The 17,057-nt window shown below is 36.3% G+C and overlaps 1 protein-coding gene across 1 annotated transcript in view; it reads left to right on the top strand.

Annotated features, from left to right (window-relative positions):
* Nucleotides 1-17,057, top strand: part of CCDC73 (coiled-coil domain containing 73) — a 103,121-nt gene that overhangs the window by 69,194 nt on the left and 16,870 nt on the right. The window contains exons 12-13 of the mRNA XM_033861715.1: nucleotides 10,457-10,570; nucleotides 14,902-15,036. Of these exons, the coding sequence (XP_033717606.1) occupies nucleotides 10,457-10,570; nucleotides 14,902-15,036 (249 nt within the window). The remainder of the gene's footprint in view (nucleotides 1-10,456; nucleotides 10,571-14,901; nucleotides 15,037-17,057) is intronic.

Here is a 17,057-nt window from a genome sequence, read left to right as displayed (position 1 = left end):
TTCAGACAAGCAGGGTCTCAAAAATGCCTCCTTTATCAAGAAGTAGTAGAAAGGTTGCTTTATCAAGACAAGGGAGTAAACCAAGAGGAAATCATGGGATCTAGGAAACAGGAGACCCATCACAGAAGAAAAAAGGAAATTTTCAGAGATTACCTGATCAGTGTAGCAGAATGAAAGAGCAATTGGTCCAAATTCTAAGGGAAAGATGGAATGTCTCCAAAACATGGAAACTGAGAAAAAACCTGGCAGTTTCTTTTAGATGGGGGTATAAGTAGGGACAGGAAATGATTGATATATATTAATATAATATACTTTTTAAGAACATAATGCTCTTGGTCATTTATTATTACTAGGATAAAGTCTGTGGTATACTCTCCCATGTCTCCTCTAAACTTTGATTTGTCCATCTTAAAATACAGTGTTATTAATATAAATACTGTAAATATTTATTACAATGTTAAAGTACTAAGCATCTATTAAATACATGCCATTGTAAATATTCAGAGACTGCCCTGTTATTATAATATGTACCTATAAATTAAGATGAAATCATGACTTATATAAAAATATTTGCATTGTCCTAAAGTAGAGGCAGTCAAAATAGGTATTCATTGAGTGCTCTCAAAGTGCATAGTTCTTTATGAGCTAGAGGAGAATCTTCATGTTAAAATTGCAAAATGCTTTTTTTAGATGTTTCCATAATTTTGCATAATTATATCCTTGCATATTGATAATCTGTATAGTAATTGAGAACTCTAAATAGATGGAATACTATGAAGCCTTTATTTTATTTATTTATTTTTTTGCTTTTATTACTTATCTTTATTTGAACAGAAATCTTAAATCTTCAGAGGCTCACAAGTCCACTGTCTACTGTAGTTTCCTCTAGCTTAGAGACTCTCCTTGGTGCTTTGACGTTGTGGGTTCTGCCTTCACGGGTGTGGTGAATCCATGGCTTAACCCCAGCTACTTTCACTCATAACTGAGTGGTTAGCAAGACCTCATATGGCCCCATCCTGTCCACTTCACAGCCAACTGATCGTCATGTCCTTGCTCTTTCCAGCTTTTGAGGAGGATGAGGTGTTTGGGTTGAATAGGGTCCAGGGGTACTTCAGGTGGATAGGCAGACCTATTGGAAGCACACTTATAAACAGAGGTTGGTATAGTGGCTATAATTTTGACATAATTAGCAATAGTAGGTCCTTTTAAAACATCACTGGATTCTTCTGCCTGAGTAGACACCTGGAAAAGCCTGCCACACAAAATTTCAAAGGGACTTAATTTAAGCTTGCTTCTGGAATCCACTCTAATCCATAACAGGGCAACTGGCAAGGCCTTATCCCAAGTGAAGTTAGTCTCGACATACTTTAGCATTGCTCATTTTTTAAATGTATGATTCATTTTCTCACCTTTTCCTGTTGATTGTAGTCTCAGGATAAATGTAGTTTCTAATCAATACACAACGCTTTAGACACTTGTTGGGTTATGCTAGAGACAGCAGCTGGTCCATTGTCACTTTGAAGGGTGTTAGACGATCCAAATTAGGGAGTAATTTCCATAATGAGGGCTTTAACTATTTCAGAGATTTTTTTCTGTCCAGGTGGGATATGCTTTCACTCATTCCGAAAAAGGTACAAACACTAACACGGATTTAAAATTTCCTGGGGCTCTGGGAATTTGAGTAAAGTCTATTTTCCATTCCTCAGTGGGGCAAGTTCCTCTGTGTTGAGTTCCCATTTGAGGGGACCTGTCATGCAATTCTGAGTGACTTGCTGGATGACCTTTTGCAGAATAGCCCCCATTGTTATTATTATTTTTTAACATCTTTATTGGAATATAATTGCTTTACAATGGTTTGTTAGTTTCTGCTGTATAACAAGGTGAATCAGCTATACATATACATATCTCCACATCCTCATATCTCCTCCCTCTTGCATCTGCCTACCACCCTCCCTATTGCACCCCTTTAGGTGGACACAAAGCACCAAGCTGATTTCCCTGTGCTATGTGGCTGCTTCCCACTAGCTATCTATTTTACATTTGGTAGTATATATAAGTCTGTGCCACTCTCTCACTTCGTCCCTGCTTACCCTTCTGCCTCCCCGTGTCCTCAAGTCCATTCTCTACGTCTGCATCTTTATTCCTGTCCTGCCCCTAGGTTCTTCAGAACCACTTTTTTTTTTTTTAGATTCCATATATATGTGTTAGCATACAGTATTTGTTTTTCTCTTTCTGACTCACTTAACTCTGTATGACAGACTCTAGGTCCGTCCACCTCACTACAAATAACTCAATTCTGTTTCTTTTTATGGCTGAGTAATATTCCATTGTATATATGTGCCACATCTTCTTTATCCATTCATCTATCGATGGATGCTTAGGTTACTTCCACGTCCTGGTTATTGTAAACAGAACTGCAATGAACATTTTGGTACATGACTCTTTTTGAATTATGGTTTTCTCAGGGTGTATGCCCAGTAGTGGGATTGCTGGGTCATATGGTAGTTCTATTTTTAGTTTTTTAAGGAACCTCCGTACTGTTCTCCATAGTAGCTGTATCAATTTACATTCCCACCAACAGTGCAAGAGGGTTCCCTTTTCTCCACAACATCTCCAGCATTTATTGTTTGTAGATTTTTGGATGATGGCCATTCTGACTGGTGTGAGGTGACACCTCAATGTAGTTTTGATTTGCATTTCTCTAATCATTAGTGATGTCGAGCATTCTTTCATGTGTTTGTTGGCAATCTGTATATCTTCTTTGGAGAAATGTCTGTTTAGATCTTCTGCCCATTTTTGGATTGTGTTGTTTGTTTTTTTGATATTGAGCTGCATGAGCTGCTTGTAAATTTTGGAGATTAATCCTTGGTCAGTTTCTTCATTTGCAAATATTTTCTCCCATTCTGAGGGCTGTCTTTTTGTCTTGTTTATGCTTTCCTTTGCTGTGCAAAAGCTTTTAAGTTTCATTAGATCTCATCTGTTTATTTTTGTTTTCATTTCCATTTCTCTTGGAGGTGGGTCAAAAAGGATGATTTATGGCATAGAGTTTTCTGCCTATGTTTTCCTCTAAGAGTTTTATAGTGTCTGGCCTTTCATTTAGGTCTTTAATCCATTTAGAGTTCATTTTTGTGTATGGTGTTAGGGAGTGTTCTAATTTCATTCTTTTACATGCAGCTGTCCAGTTTTCCCAGCACCACTTACTGAAGAGGCTGTCTTTTCTCCATTGTATATTCTTGCCTCCTTTATCAAAGTTAAGGTGACCATATGTGCGTGTGTTTATCTCTGGGCTTTCTATCATGTTCCATTGATCTATATTTCTGTTTTGTGCCAGTACCATACTGTCTTGATTACTGTAGCTCTGTATGATAGTCTGAAGTCATGGAGCATGATTCCTCCAGCTCCATTTTTCTTTCTCAAGATTGCTTTGGCTACTTGGGGTCTTTTGTATTTCCATACAAATAATGAAATTTTTGGTTCTAGTTCTGTGAAAAATGCCATTGGTAGTTCGAGAGGGATTGCACTGAATCTGCAGATTCCTTTGGGTAGTATAGTCATTTTCACAATGTTGATTCTTCCAATCCAAGAACATGGTATATCTCTCCATCTATTTGTATCATCTTTAATTTCTTTCATCAGTGTCTTATAGTTTTCTGCATACAAGTCTTTTGTCTCCTTAGGTAGGTTTATTCCTAGGTATTTTATTCTTTTTGTTGCAGTGGCAAATGGGAGAGTTTCCTTAATTTCTGTTTCAGATTTTTCATCATTAGTGTTTAGGAATGCAAGAGATTTCTGTGCATTAATTTTGTATCCTGCTACTTTACCAAATTCATTGATTAGCTCTAGTAGTTTTCTAGTAGCATCTTTAGGATTCTCTACGTATAGTATCATGTAATTTGCAAACAGAGAACTTGACAGCTTTACTTCTTTCCAATTTGGATTCCTTTTATTTCTTTTTCTTCTCTGATTGCTGTGGGTAGACTTCCAAAACTATGTTGAATAATAGTGGTGAGAGTGGACAACCTTGTCTTGTGCCTGATCTTAGAGGAAATGGTTTCAGTTTTTCACCATTGAGAACGTTGTTGGCTGTGGGTTTGTCATATATGGCCTTTATTATGTTGAGGTTAGTTCCCTCTATGCCTACTTTCTGGAGGGTTTGTATTATAAATGGGTGTTGAATTTTGTTGAAAGCTTTTTCTGCATCTATTGAAATGATCATATGGTTTTTCTCCTTCAATTTGTTAATATGGTTTATCACATTGATTGATTTGCGTATACTGAAGAATCCTTGCATTCCTGGGATAAACCCCACTTGATCATGGTGTATGATCCTTTTAATGTGCTTTGGGATTCTGTTTGCTAGTATTTTGTTGAGGATTTTTGCGTCTATGTTCATCAGTGATATTGGCCTGTAGTTTTCTTTTTTTTTGTGACATCTTTTTCTGGTTTTGCTATCAAGGTGATGGTGGCCTCATAGAATGAGTTTGGGAGTGTTCCTCCCTCTGCTGTATTTTGGAAGAGTTTGAGAAGGATAGGTGTTAGCTCTTCTCTAAATGTTTGATAGAATTCACTTGTGAAGTCATCTATTCCTGAGCTTTTGTTTGTTGGAAGATTTTTAATTACAGTCTCAATTTCAGTGCTTGTGATTGGTCTGTTTATATTTTCTATTTCTTCCTGGTTCAGTCTCGGGAGGTTGTGCTTTTCTAAGAATTTGTCCATTTCTTCCAGATTGTCCATTTTACTGGCATATAGTTGCTTGTAGTAATCTCTCATGATCCTTTGTATTTTTGCAGTGTTGGTTGTTACTTCCCCTTTTTCGTTTCTAATTCTATTGATTTGAGTCTTCTCCCTCTTTTTCTTGATGAGTCTGGCTAATGGTTTATCAATTTTGTTTATCTTCTCAAAGAACCAGCTTTTAGTTTTATTGATCTTTGCTATCATTTCCTTCATTTCTTTTTCATTTATTTCTGATCTGATCTTTATGATTTCTTTCCTTCTGCTAACTTTGGGGTTTTTGGGTTCTTCTTTGACTAATTGCTTTAGATGTAAGGTTGGTTGTTTATTTGAGATGTTTCTTGTTTCTTGAGGTAGGGTTGTGTTGCTATCAGCTTCCCTCCTAGAACTGCTTTTTCTGCATCCCATAGGTTTTGGGTTGTCATGTTTTCATTGTCATTTGTTTCTAGGCATTTTTTGATTTCCTCTTTAATTTCTTCAGTGATCTCTTGGTTATTTAGTAGGGTGTTTATATTTTTTACAGATTTTTTTCCTGTAATTCATATCTAGTCTCATAGCATTATGATCAGAAAAGATACTTGGTACGATTTCAATTTTCTTAAATTTACCAAGGCTTGATTTGTGGCCCAAGATGTGATCTATCCTGGAGAATATTCCATGAGCACTTGAGAAGAAAGTGTATTCTGTTGTTTTTGGATGGACTGTCCTATAAATATCAGTTAAGTCCATCTTGTTTAATGTATCATTTAAAGCTTGTGTTTCCTTATTTATTTTCATTTTGAATGATCTGTCCATTGGTGAAAGTGGGGTGTTAAAGTCCCCTACTATTATTGTGTTAGTGTTGATTTCCCCTTTTATGGCTGTTAACATTTGCCTTATGTATTGAGGTGCTCCTATGTTGGGTGCATAAATATTTACAATTGTTATATCTTCTTCTTGGATTGGTCCCTTGATCATTATGTAGTGTCCTTTTTTGTCTCTTGTAATAATCTTTATTTTAAAGTCCATTTTTTCTGATGAGAATTGCTACTCCAGCTTTCTTTTGATTTCCATTTCCATGGAATATCTTTTTCCATCCCCTCATTTTCAGTCTGTATGTGTGCCTAGGTCTGAAGTGGGTTTCTTGTAGACAGCAGATATATGGGTCTTGTTTTTGTATCCATTCAGCCAGTCTATGTCTTTTGGTTGGAGCATTTAATCCATTTACATTTAAGGTAATTATTGATATGTATGTTCCTATTAGCATTTTCTGAATTGTTTTGGGTTTTTTTTTTTTTTTTTTTTTTTTTTTTTGTACGTGGGCCTCTCACTGTTTTGGCCTCTCCCGTTGCGGAGCACAGGCTCCGGACGCGCAGGCTCAGCAGCCATGGCTCACGGGCCCAGCCGCTCCGTGGCATGTGGGATCTTCCCAGACTGGGGCACGAACCCGGGTCCCCCGCATCGGCAGGCGGACTCCCAACCACTGCGCCACCAGGGAAGCCCCCTGTTTTGGGTTTTTATTGTAGGTCTTTTCCTTCTCTTATGTTTCCTGCCTAGAGAAGTTCCTTTAGCATTTTTGTAAAGCTGGTTTGGCAGTGCGGAATTCTGTTAGCTTTTGCTTGTCTGTAGAAGTTTTAATTTCTCTCTCAAATCTGAATGAGATCCTTGCTGGGTAGAGTAATCTTGGTTGTAGGTTTTTCCCTTCATCACTTTAAATATGTCCTGCCACTCCTTTCTGGCTTGCAGAGTTTCTGCTGAAAGATCAGCTGTTAACCTTATGTGGATTCCCTTGTATGTTATTTGTTGCTTTTCCCTTGCTGCTTTTAATATTTTTTCTTTGTATTTAATTTTTGATAGTTTGATTAATATGTGTCTTGGCTTGTTTCTCCTTGGATTTATCCTGTATGGGACTCTCTGTGCTTCCTGGACTTGATTGACTATTTCCTTTCCCATATTAGGGAAGTTTTCAACTATAATCTCTTCAAATATTTTCTCAGCCCCTTTTTTTTTCTCTTCTTCTGGGACCCCTATAATTTGATTGTTGGTGCATTTAATGTTGTCCCAGAGGTCTCTGAGACTGTCCTCAGTTCTTTTCATTCTTTTTTCTTTATTTTGCTCTGCGGTAGTTATTTCCACTATTTTATCTTGCAGGTCACTTATCTGTTCTTCTGCCTCAGTTATTCTGCTATTGATTCCTTCTAGAGAATTTTTAATTTCATTTATTGTGTTGTTCATCATTGTTTGTTTGCTCTTTCGTTCTTCTAGGTCCTTGTTAAACTTTTTCTGTGTTTTCTCCATTCTATATCCAAGATTTTGGGTCATCTTTACTATCATTACTCTGAATTCCTTTTCACATAGACTGCCTATTTCCTCTTCATTTGTTTGGTCTCGTGAGTGTTTACCTTGCTCCTTCATCTGCCATGTGTTTCTCTGTCTTCTCATTTTGCTTTACTTACTGTGGGGTCTCCATTTCGCAGGCTGCAGGTTCGTAGTTCCCATTGTTTTTGGTGTCTGCCCCCAGTCGGTATGGTTCATTCAGTGACTTGTGTAGGCTTCCTGGTGGAGGGTACTGACGCCTGTGTTCTTGTAGATGAAGCTGGATCTTGTCTTTCTGGTTGGCAGGACCGCATCTGGTGGTGTGTTTTGGGGTTTCTGTGAACTTATTATGATTTTATGCAGCCTCTCTGTAGCTTGCTGGTAGTTGAGTGGAGCTGGGTCTTAGCATTGAGATGGAGATCTCTGGGAGAGTTTTCGCCATTGATATTATGTGGGGCCAGGAGGTCTCTGGTGGACCAGTGTCCTGAACTCGGCTTTCCCACCTCAGAGGCTCAGACCTGACACCCAGCTAGAGCACCAAGACCCTGTCAGCCACAGGGCTCAGAAGAAAAGGGAGGAAAAAAAAGAAAGAAAGATAGAAAATAATAATAAAATAAAGTTATTAAAATAAAAAAAATTTTAAAAATAAAAAAGTAATAAGGGGCTTCCCTGGTGGCGCAGTGGTTGAGAGTCTGCCTGCCAATGCAAGGGACACCGGTTTGTGCCCTGGTCCGGGAAGATCCCACATGCCACGGAGCAGCTGGGCCCGTGACCCATGGCCGCTGAGCCTGCGTGTCCGGAGCCTGTGCTCTGCAACGGGAGAGGCCGCAACAGTGAGAGGCCTGCGTATCGCAAAAAAAAAAAAGAAAAAAAAAAACTAGTAAAAAAAAAAGAAAGAAAGAAAAAAGAGCAACCAAACCGAAAAACAAATCCACCAATGATAACAAGAGCTAGAAACTATACTAAAAAAAAGAAAACAAAGAAAAAAGACAGACAGAGCCCTAGGACATATGGTAAAAGCAAAGCTATACAGACAAAATCACACAAAGAAGCATACACGTACACACTTAGAAAAGGGAAAAAAATATATGTATGTATATATAAAAGGAAGAGAGCAACCAGATCAATTAACAAATCTACCAATGATAATCTCTAAATACTAAACTAAGATAATCATAAACCAGAAACAAATTAGATGCAGAAAGCAAACCCCAAGTCTACAGTTCCTCCCATAGTCCACCAGTTCAATTTTGGGATGATTCGTTGTCTGTTCAGGTGTTCCTCAAATGCAGGGTACATCAAGTTGATTGTGGAGATTTAATCCGCTGCTCCTGAGGCTGCTGGGAGAACTTTCCCTTTCTCTTCTTTGTTCCCACAGCTCCTGGGGTTCAGCTTTGGATTTGGCCCCGCCTCTGCGTGTGGGTCGCCTGAGGGCATCTGTTAGGGGGCTGTGGGTCCCTCAGGCCAGAGGGAGGGAGGGGTACGGAATACCAGGTGAGCCTGCGGCGGCAGAGGCCAGCGTGACATTGCAACAGCCTGAGGCGTGCCGTGTGTTCTCCCGGGGAAGTTGTCCCTGGATCACGGGACCCTAGCCGTAGCGGGCTGCACAGGCTCCCGGGACGGGAGGTGTGGAGAGTGACCTGTGCTCGCACACAGGCTTCTTGGTGGCTGCAGCAGCAGCCTTAGTGTTTCATGCCAGTCGCTGGTGTCTGTGCTGATAGCCGCGGCTCGTGCCCGTCTCTGGAGCTCATTTAGGTGGTGCTCTGAGTCCCCTCTCCTCGCGCACACCAAAACAATGGTCTCTTGTCTCTTTAGCAGCTCCAGACTTTTTCCTGGACTCCCTCTCGGCTAGCTGTGGTGCACTAACCCCCTTCAGGCTGTGGTCACTCAGCCAACCCCGGTCCTATCCCTGGGATCTGACCTCTGATCAGCTCCCAGCCCCCACCCGCCCCAGCGCGTCAGCAGACAAGCCTCTCAGGCTGGTGAGTGCTGGTCGGCACCAATCCTCAGTGTGGGAATCTCTCCACTTTGCCCTCCGCACCCCTGTTGCTGTGCTCTCCTCCGTGGCTCCGAATCTTCCCCCCCACCCCGTCTCCGCCAGTGAAGGGGCTTCGTAGTGTGTGGAAACTTTTCCTCCTTCACAGCTCCCTCCCAGAGGTGCACGTCCCATCCCTATCCTTTAGTCTCTGTTTTTGTTTTTCTTTTGCCCTACCCAGGTACGTGGGGAGTTTCTTGCCTTTTGGGGAAGTCTGAGGTCTTCTGCCAGCATTCAGTAGGTGTTCTGTAGGAACTGTTCTGTAGGTGTATTTTTGATGTATTTGTAGAGAGGAAGGTGATCTCCACGTCTTATTCCTCTGCCATCTTGAAAGTCCCCTAGGCCTATGAAGCCTTTAAAATGAGATAGATCTATATATAATGATATGGAAATTAAGCAAGATACATTATTCATAATTTTAGAAAAGCAGATTGCAGAACAACATGGTATGTATTATGTGGTTTCATCTCTACTGAAAAAGATATATTTTATGTACTTGTATGCTTATAGATAATTTCTGGAAGGATACACAAGAAACTACTAGAGTGGTTACCTCTGGGGAGGAGAGCTGGAAAAACAGTAGAGGAAAACTTTGCCTTTTCTTTCTATCCTTTGTGTGGCTTGGATGTTTACCCTGAATGTACTTAGCTTTAATAACGATAAACAAATGAACATAAAAATTTCAGATATATTAGACATGTAGGGAGAGTTCTTACTATTTGTCCTTTTAGAGAAGTTTACTTGGATTATCAGCAGACACTGAAGAAACCTAATAATATTGGTGACACTGATTTAATTGCTTTTAAACCCTTGTCTTAGAAAACGGTCGTATTTTTACCCTTTAAAGGTTTTTTGGGAACAGGAGAGGGGAGTGTGGTGGTGATTATATAATATGTTAATTTATGAGGTAATAAGTTAATATAGTAAATATTGAAGCTCTACTAAAAAAGTGTTAATTTGAAATTAAAAATTTAATTTGTAGTTAAGAGTTTTCCAGCCAATTAATTTCTGAAATAAACAGATATGGAAAATATGTTCCATGGTAGATAAAAATTTTTAGTAGGGTTAGGCTGGATTGTGCTACATTTCATATTTTTCAGTGCTGTAGTTTATATTACTTTTTCAGTACATTAAAACTTGTGCAGTGAAACTGAATAATGGCAATGTTTTTATACCCTTTTATAGCCATTTCTCTTTCATAACCTCCCCCTATTTCCTGTTAACTAAACTATAAGCACCTTTCTGTTAATTTATGAAAATTATTGTTGAGGTAGCACATCATCACTGATCTGTATGGCACTTTCAGCATGTTAGAAGCAAAGGTCCAAGCAACATAAAACACATCAAAATTCATTAATGTGGTATTGATTATTTTTTGGATAATTAATTTTATTGCAGACCCTTGAAAGAGATAATGAGCTGCAAAGGGAGAAGGTGAAAGAAAATGAAGAAAAGTTCCTTAGTCTTCAAAACAAGCATGAGCAAGCACTAGAAACTTGGAAAAAGCATGTAGGTTTATTAAACAGTAAAATATTAAAATATTTTAAGTAGTAGACATTTAAAATAACTATTAAATGCTAAAAAAAATTGCAAAAATAATATAGGAATAAAGTCCGACACATTGTCTTCTTGTACTTATATTTCCAAGAAGTGAATGTTTTTAAAGCTAAATTTAATAAAATTTTCTGTAATGCTTTTGTGCATGAAAAACCATACATATATGTGTGTATTTATGTATATTTTGTATGACTTTTCATATGTGACAAAAATTAATTTTCTTTTCACAAAACCATTGATAGTGTTTTAGTAAATGATTATAATAAAGAATTATATAGGTCTTATTGTTAGCTGATCTCTTTAGCTTTCCTCAGCAGTTTTGTTGACTTGTATTAAAGCCATGTTTAGAACATATATACAGTAGTTGGGTTCTATAGTATTAACATTTTATCATGAGAATTGTTATGTTATAAATGTGACTATTGCCTTAAAGCACAACTCTTTATTTTACATTAAATTTTAATTTCAGTGAAGTAGATAATAAAAGTGAAAAGTGATGTAAATTAAAGTTGTGAAATATAAGGTTCACTTTTAAGACTGGTGAACCCCCAAATCGATTACTTTATTATCTATTTTTATTGCCTTCAATTCTTTTAAAAGAACTAAAAAAAATAGAAGGTAATTATTTAAGTGTTTATGAAAGCTATATTTTGGGTAAGTAAGATTATATTTTAAACTATTATACTAATTATAATATATAATTCTAATACTATACTAATATATTTTATAATAATATATATATGCATACTATTCTGTAGATGATTTTGTTTGATATAAATTGTTTTGTAAGTAATTCTTGATTTTTTGATCCATTTGCAGCTAACATGTTCTCTTAATCTGTATTTTGAAGAGATCAAATCTTCACTGATGAATTTGATAAGCATTACCTAATTCTCAAAAAATATTTTGTAATTAATTGTATCAGAATACTATAAAATGCTTAGTGGCCCCTAAATAGGTAAAGTTTGTCATTAAGCAACAAGCATAGTAATTTTCATTTTAGCTTCAGCTAATCTACCTTGCATCCCAACACTTCCCTCTCATTTCTAAGGCTTAAAAGATCATGGAAATAGTACTGTCAGGATAAGGAAAACTATGAAGTAAAAAGAGAATATAAACTTGAATATGCCAGCCACACCAAAAATAATTAGTTGAGTTAAGAGAAAATTAAGCATTTATTTTTCCTAATGATATTTCAAGTATGTCCCTCTCCCAAGAAAAGAAAGTCAATTGAATTAAGAAAATAAGCATTCAGCTTCACTGGTGAGGCCACAGTCTATAATTTGGATAAAATTGGTTTTGTCTTAGGATTTTTAGCATCTAAAATCATTTCACTTCCATATGATTTCATACTAAACAGAACATAGGTAAATTTCTAAAAAGCTGCTTTGGTTCTATAGGAGTTTTCTTGAATGGGAGGTCAGATCTACTCTTTAATTGTGTTTCTATCTTGATACCAGTTTTTCACCATTCTTGAGTGAAGGAGAATTATAGTGTTGCTACTGAGATTGGATCAAAATGGGTTTCTAAAAATCATTAAAAGATACTGACAAAAATAAGATGAAATCATATATACTGCTGTTTAAAAAAATAAACAGTGAATATTACTAGATAATATATTTAAAACTCATGGAAATGTCTTAAAGAACATGGTATGTGTATCTGTTTTTATTTGGCTAGTTATACAGCCAATGGTTGTGTATAGATAAAAAGATAATAAATGGGGATGTTTAGAAATTATTTAGGGAAAGGGGGTATCACAAAAGGAATTCAATTCACAACATATTTGAGCATCTGTTATGTGTTAGGCACTATTCTAGGTGCTGGATTTTCAAAGATGCCTAAAATACAAAGATTATTAAAGAGCTCACACTCTCAAAAGACAGGTAATTATTAAGTTAACCACAATAGTGTTGAGTGTTTTTAGTAGTGTTAACATTAGTATTAACAAATTACTGTGAAAGCACAAAATAAATCATATTGTTTAACTAGGTTGGAGAAAGTTTTAGAGAAAAGATGACACTAGAATTTGGACTTGAAAGATGAATAGGGTTTCACCAGGCAGAAGGTGCCTGCTTCCTATACTTCCCATTCCACTCTGGGTATTCCATTTAAGAAAGGGAAAAATGATGGAGGCATGAAACTGCATTCTCCAGGATGATGAATAGTCTGATCTAGAATGTGACAGTGGAAATTAGGTTGAGATCACCTTCTGAAGAGTTCTTTACTAAGGAAGTTGAATTTTATTTTATAAGTAATGGGAAGCCATTGAGATTTTTAAAGCAGAAAAGTGACATAGATCTGCATTTTAGAAAAACAACTCTTGCAGCAGTATGGAGAATGGCGTTATGGAAAGAGATTAGTAAGAAGAATGTTGCAAATAATCTAACCACGAGCCTATGAGGTTGTAAATTAGGGCAACAGTAGTGAGAACAGAGAAGAGGGATAGATACAGGAAGCATTTTGGAAGTAGAATTAGCAGGATTACTGACATTTTATGTATAATGGATTTTAGAAGGAAAAGGAGTAAACTATGATTCTGAGATTAATATAATGAGCAGAATAATAATGTCACTAATTGACATAAGGAATGTGAAAGGAGAAGCACCATTTGGTGGATGAAAATGAGTTTAATTTGGGAACTGATGAATTTATGGTGATGGCAGGACATCTGACTTGAAATGTATATCATGCATTTGGAAACGTGAATCTAATCATAGGAGAGAGGTTGGGAGTGAGATATAGATTTAAGACTTATTAGCATAAAAATGAAATTTGAGGGTATGATAAGATCATCTGTGGAAGGAGTGGCAGACTTGAAGAGAAGGCTAAATAAAGAAGAAAGAGCCTTGGGGAACACCAACATTTTGCTAGTGGTTAGTGTGTGTATATTGGGGCAGGAGGGGAGAGGGAGCCTGATAAGAATGGTGAGAAAGGTAGAAGGATAGAGAGAGAGTAGTACCATGAAAATGAAGAAAAGAGGCTATTTCAAGAATAAGTAGTCAACATAGTCGAGCTACAGTGCTGTTAAATGGTGTGAAACTTGGAACAAGTCCTTTGGCTAATTTGCAGGTGATAGCTGAGAAAAATAATCAGTAGAACAATGAAGGCAGAAGTCGGTTGTTAAGGAGTGATGAGAGATTAGAATTTGAAAGTAGTAAGAGTGGACTTTATTTTAAGAAGTAAGAGAGATAGAGTAATTGAGTCAAAGAGAAAAAAGTTAGGAATGTGACAAGAGCATATTTGTGGGCTGAAAACATGCTGGTATAGTGGGAAAGATTGAGACTAGGCAGGAGTGAAGAGATCTTTGCTAGAGCTAAGCTCTAAGGGAGACAGGAGTGACTTCCCTGATGGTCTAGTGGTTAAGACTTCACCTTCCAATGCAGGGGTGCGGGTTCGATATCTGGTCGGGGAGCAGATCCCACATGCCTCGCGGCCAAGAAAAACCAAAACATAAAACAGAAGCAATATTGTAACAAATTCAATAAAGACTTTAAAAATGGTCCACATCAAAAAAATCTTTTAAAAAAGGGGGGGAGGGAGAGACAGGAGAGGATGGGATAGAGAGCACTTGTGGAATTTTTAGTCGTTTAAAATTAAGAGAAACTTTTGTAATATTTTATGACAAAAAGGTATTTTTCTCTTCAATGGAACTTACTTTGTCTTACATTTGAGGTTCCTATGAAGGAGAACCCCCCCAAGAAAAAGATTATGAAATTTTATAGCCAGTAAAAGCCCAGTGTGTAGATGCAAGTATTAGGCTGAAGAGTCAGTTTCTGTTGTACTGCTTAGTGCTCAGTATTCTTCATCTAATTGAGTTAAAATCTGTATATCTAATTTGCAACAAGAAAATAAAACTTTAAGAAAGCAATGAAGTGGTAACTTTTATAGAATTTTTATGATTAAAAATAAATCAATTTTTCATTTGTAACAAGAGGTAGTTTAATGTAGTACTTGAAAGCACAACCCCTAGACTTAGCCTTGGATTTGAATCTTGACTACCACTTTATATCTACCTGATCTTGGGCAAGCTACTTAACCTCTGTGAGCCTCACATTTCTCGCCTGTAAATTGGAGACTAAAAATACCTCATAGGATTTTTATGAGTATGAAATTATGTTTATTAAGTACTCAGCACAATTCAATAAATGGTAGCTTTTAATATTAGTAATTACTTCTGGAATGTTTTCATTTTTTACTATTTCCAAAGACTTGTGTTAATAAAGTATTTTTATACAAAATAAATTTATATACGTGTTCATTTTGGTTAAATGTTATATTAGGTTGAAGAACTTAATGGAGAAATTAATGAGATTAAAAATGAGTTATCATCACTTAAAGAAACTCATACTAAGTTACAAGAACATTATGATGAATTATGCGATCAGAAAAAGTTTGAGGAAGACAAGAAGTTTCAGGTAAAATTCAAGTATGTTGGGGGTATAAGCTCTTAAAGAAATTAGGACCATCACTGATGATTTTCTCCATGCTTCATATTTTCCGTTTCTCAACTTTAAAAAATTAGTATAAGCGTTTAGTCTGTAATACATTTTTAGTTAATTTTTATGTACAATATGACATAAGGATCAAGGGTCTTTTTTTGGACATGAATTTTCAGTTCTAGCACATAACCTTTGTGGAATAGACAATTTTTTCTCCCATTGTGCCTTGGTACTTTCTTTGAAAATCAGTTAACCAAATAAATATATGTGGGTCTATTTCTGCACCCTCTATTATATTCCTTTGATTATATGTCCATCTTTAAGCCAATATAACACTTTCTTTATTAGCGTAACTTTATAAGAAGTCTTAAAATGTGGTAGTATAGGTCCTTCAATTTTGTCCTTTTCCAAAATTGTTTTGGCTATTCTAAGTCCTTTGCGTTTCCATATAACTTTTGGAATCAGTTTGTCAGTTTCTAAAAGAAAAAGTCTCTGGGGTTTGGACTTGGATTGTGTTGAATGTATAGGTTAATTTGCAAAGAATTGACATCATAACATAGAATTCATGAACATGGTATATATCTTTACATTTATTTAGATATTCTTTAATATCCTTCAGAAATGTTTTGTAGTTTTCATTGCATAGGTCTTGCAAGTATTTTGTTAAATTTATCCCAGAATATTTCATATTTTGTGCTCTTACTGTAAATAGTATTTTAAAAATTAATTTTTCTAATTGTTGCTAGTATATAGAATTAAAATTGATTTTTGTACATTGACCTTGTATCTTTTACCTTTTCTTTTTCCTTTTACCTTTTTAATTAACTTATTATAGTAGTAGGGTTTTTTTGGTTGGAGTTTGGAGTTTTCTATATATATGATTATGTCATCTGAGAATTTAAGGCAGATAAATTTTACTTCTTTTTCTGCTCTGTATACATTTTATTTTTTTCCTCAACTTATTGCCCTAGCTAGGACTCTTTAGTACAGTGTTAAATAAAAGTTGTAAGAGTTGACATGCTTGCCTTACTTCTCATCTTAGATGGAGAGTATTTAATCTTTCATCATTTCATATTATGTTAGCCATAGATTTTTTTGTATATGCTCTTTGTCAGATCGAGGAAGTTTCCTTCTATTCCTAGTTCGCTGAGTTTTTATCATGAATGAATTTTTATCATGAGTGGGTATCAAAGTCTGTCAAATGATTTTTCGGTATCTATTGAGATCATATTTTTTTCTTTATTCTGTTAATGTGTCAGTATTAACCAATTAATTACATTAATTAATTTCTAAATTTACCTTGCATTCCTCGGATATGTACTATCCTTTTTATATATGGCTAGATTTGATTTGCTAATGCTATGTTAGGGGTTTTGAATTGATGAGGAATATTGATATGTAGGTTTTGTTTTTTCTTTGCATTCTTTTGGTCTGTTTTTTTGTATCAGAGTAATACTGGCCATATAAATTGAGTTGGAATGTGTTCTCTCCTCCTGAAAGAGTATTGTGTAGAACTGGTGTTACTTACTAAATATTATATACACTTCATTGGTGAAGCTATCTAGGCTTTTTCTTTGTGAGAATATTTTTAATAACAAATTTAGTTTTTAAATTATTTATAGGGCTATTCAGAGTCTCAATTTCTTTTTATGTCAGTGTGCAGAAAATAGTTGACATAGCAGGCCTGTGAAAGGCCTCTGAAAGACCTGCTTGTAAGTTTGGCTCTTGACTGGTACCTGGAACTTTGGATTTGGGGAGGGTTCCCACCACTTTCTAACAGACAGGAATGGCTCACTGGGCCTAAACTAAGTAGTTTACTTTGAACATCTGCTTTCTTTCTGGGAGTCAGGAGTTTTGGCACATGCTAGGCAGAGAGTGACCAGCAACCAAAAAACTTTGGGCACTGAGTCTCTAATGAGCTTTCTGGTAGACAACAATTTACATTTGTGATCACAATTCATTGCTGTGGGAATTAAGCATGTCCTATGTGACTCCAC

The sequence above is a fragment of the Tursiops truncatus genome, chromosome 8 (assembly GCF_011762595.2).
Source record: "Tursiops truncatus isolate mTurTru1 chromosome 8, mTurTru1.mat.Y, whole genome shotgun sequence".
Classification (NCBI taxonomy): Eukaryota; Metazoa; Chordata; class Mammalia; order Artiodactyla; family Delphinidae; genus Tursiops; species Tursiops truncatus.
This window is presented reverse-complemented; position numbering and strand designations above follow the sequence as displayed.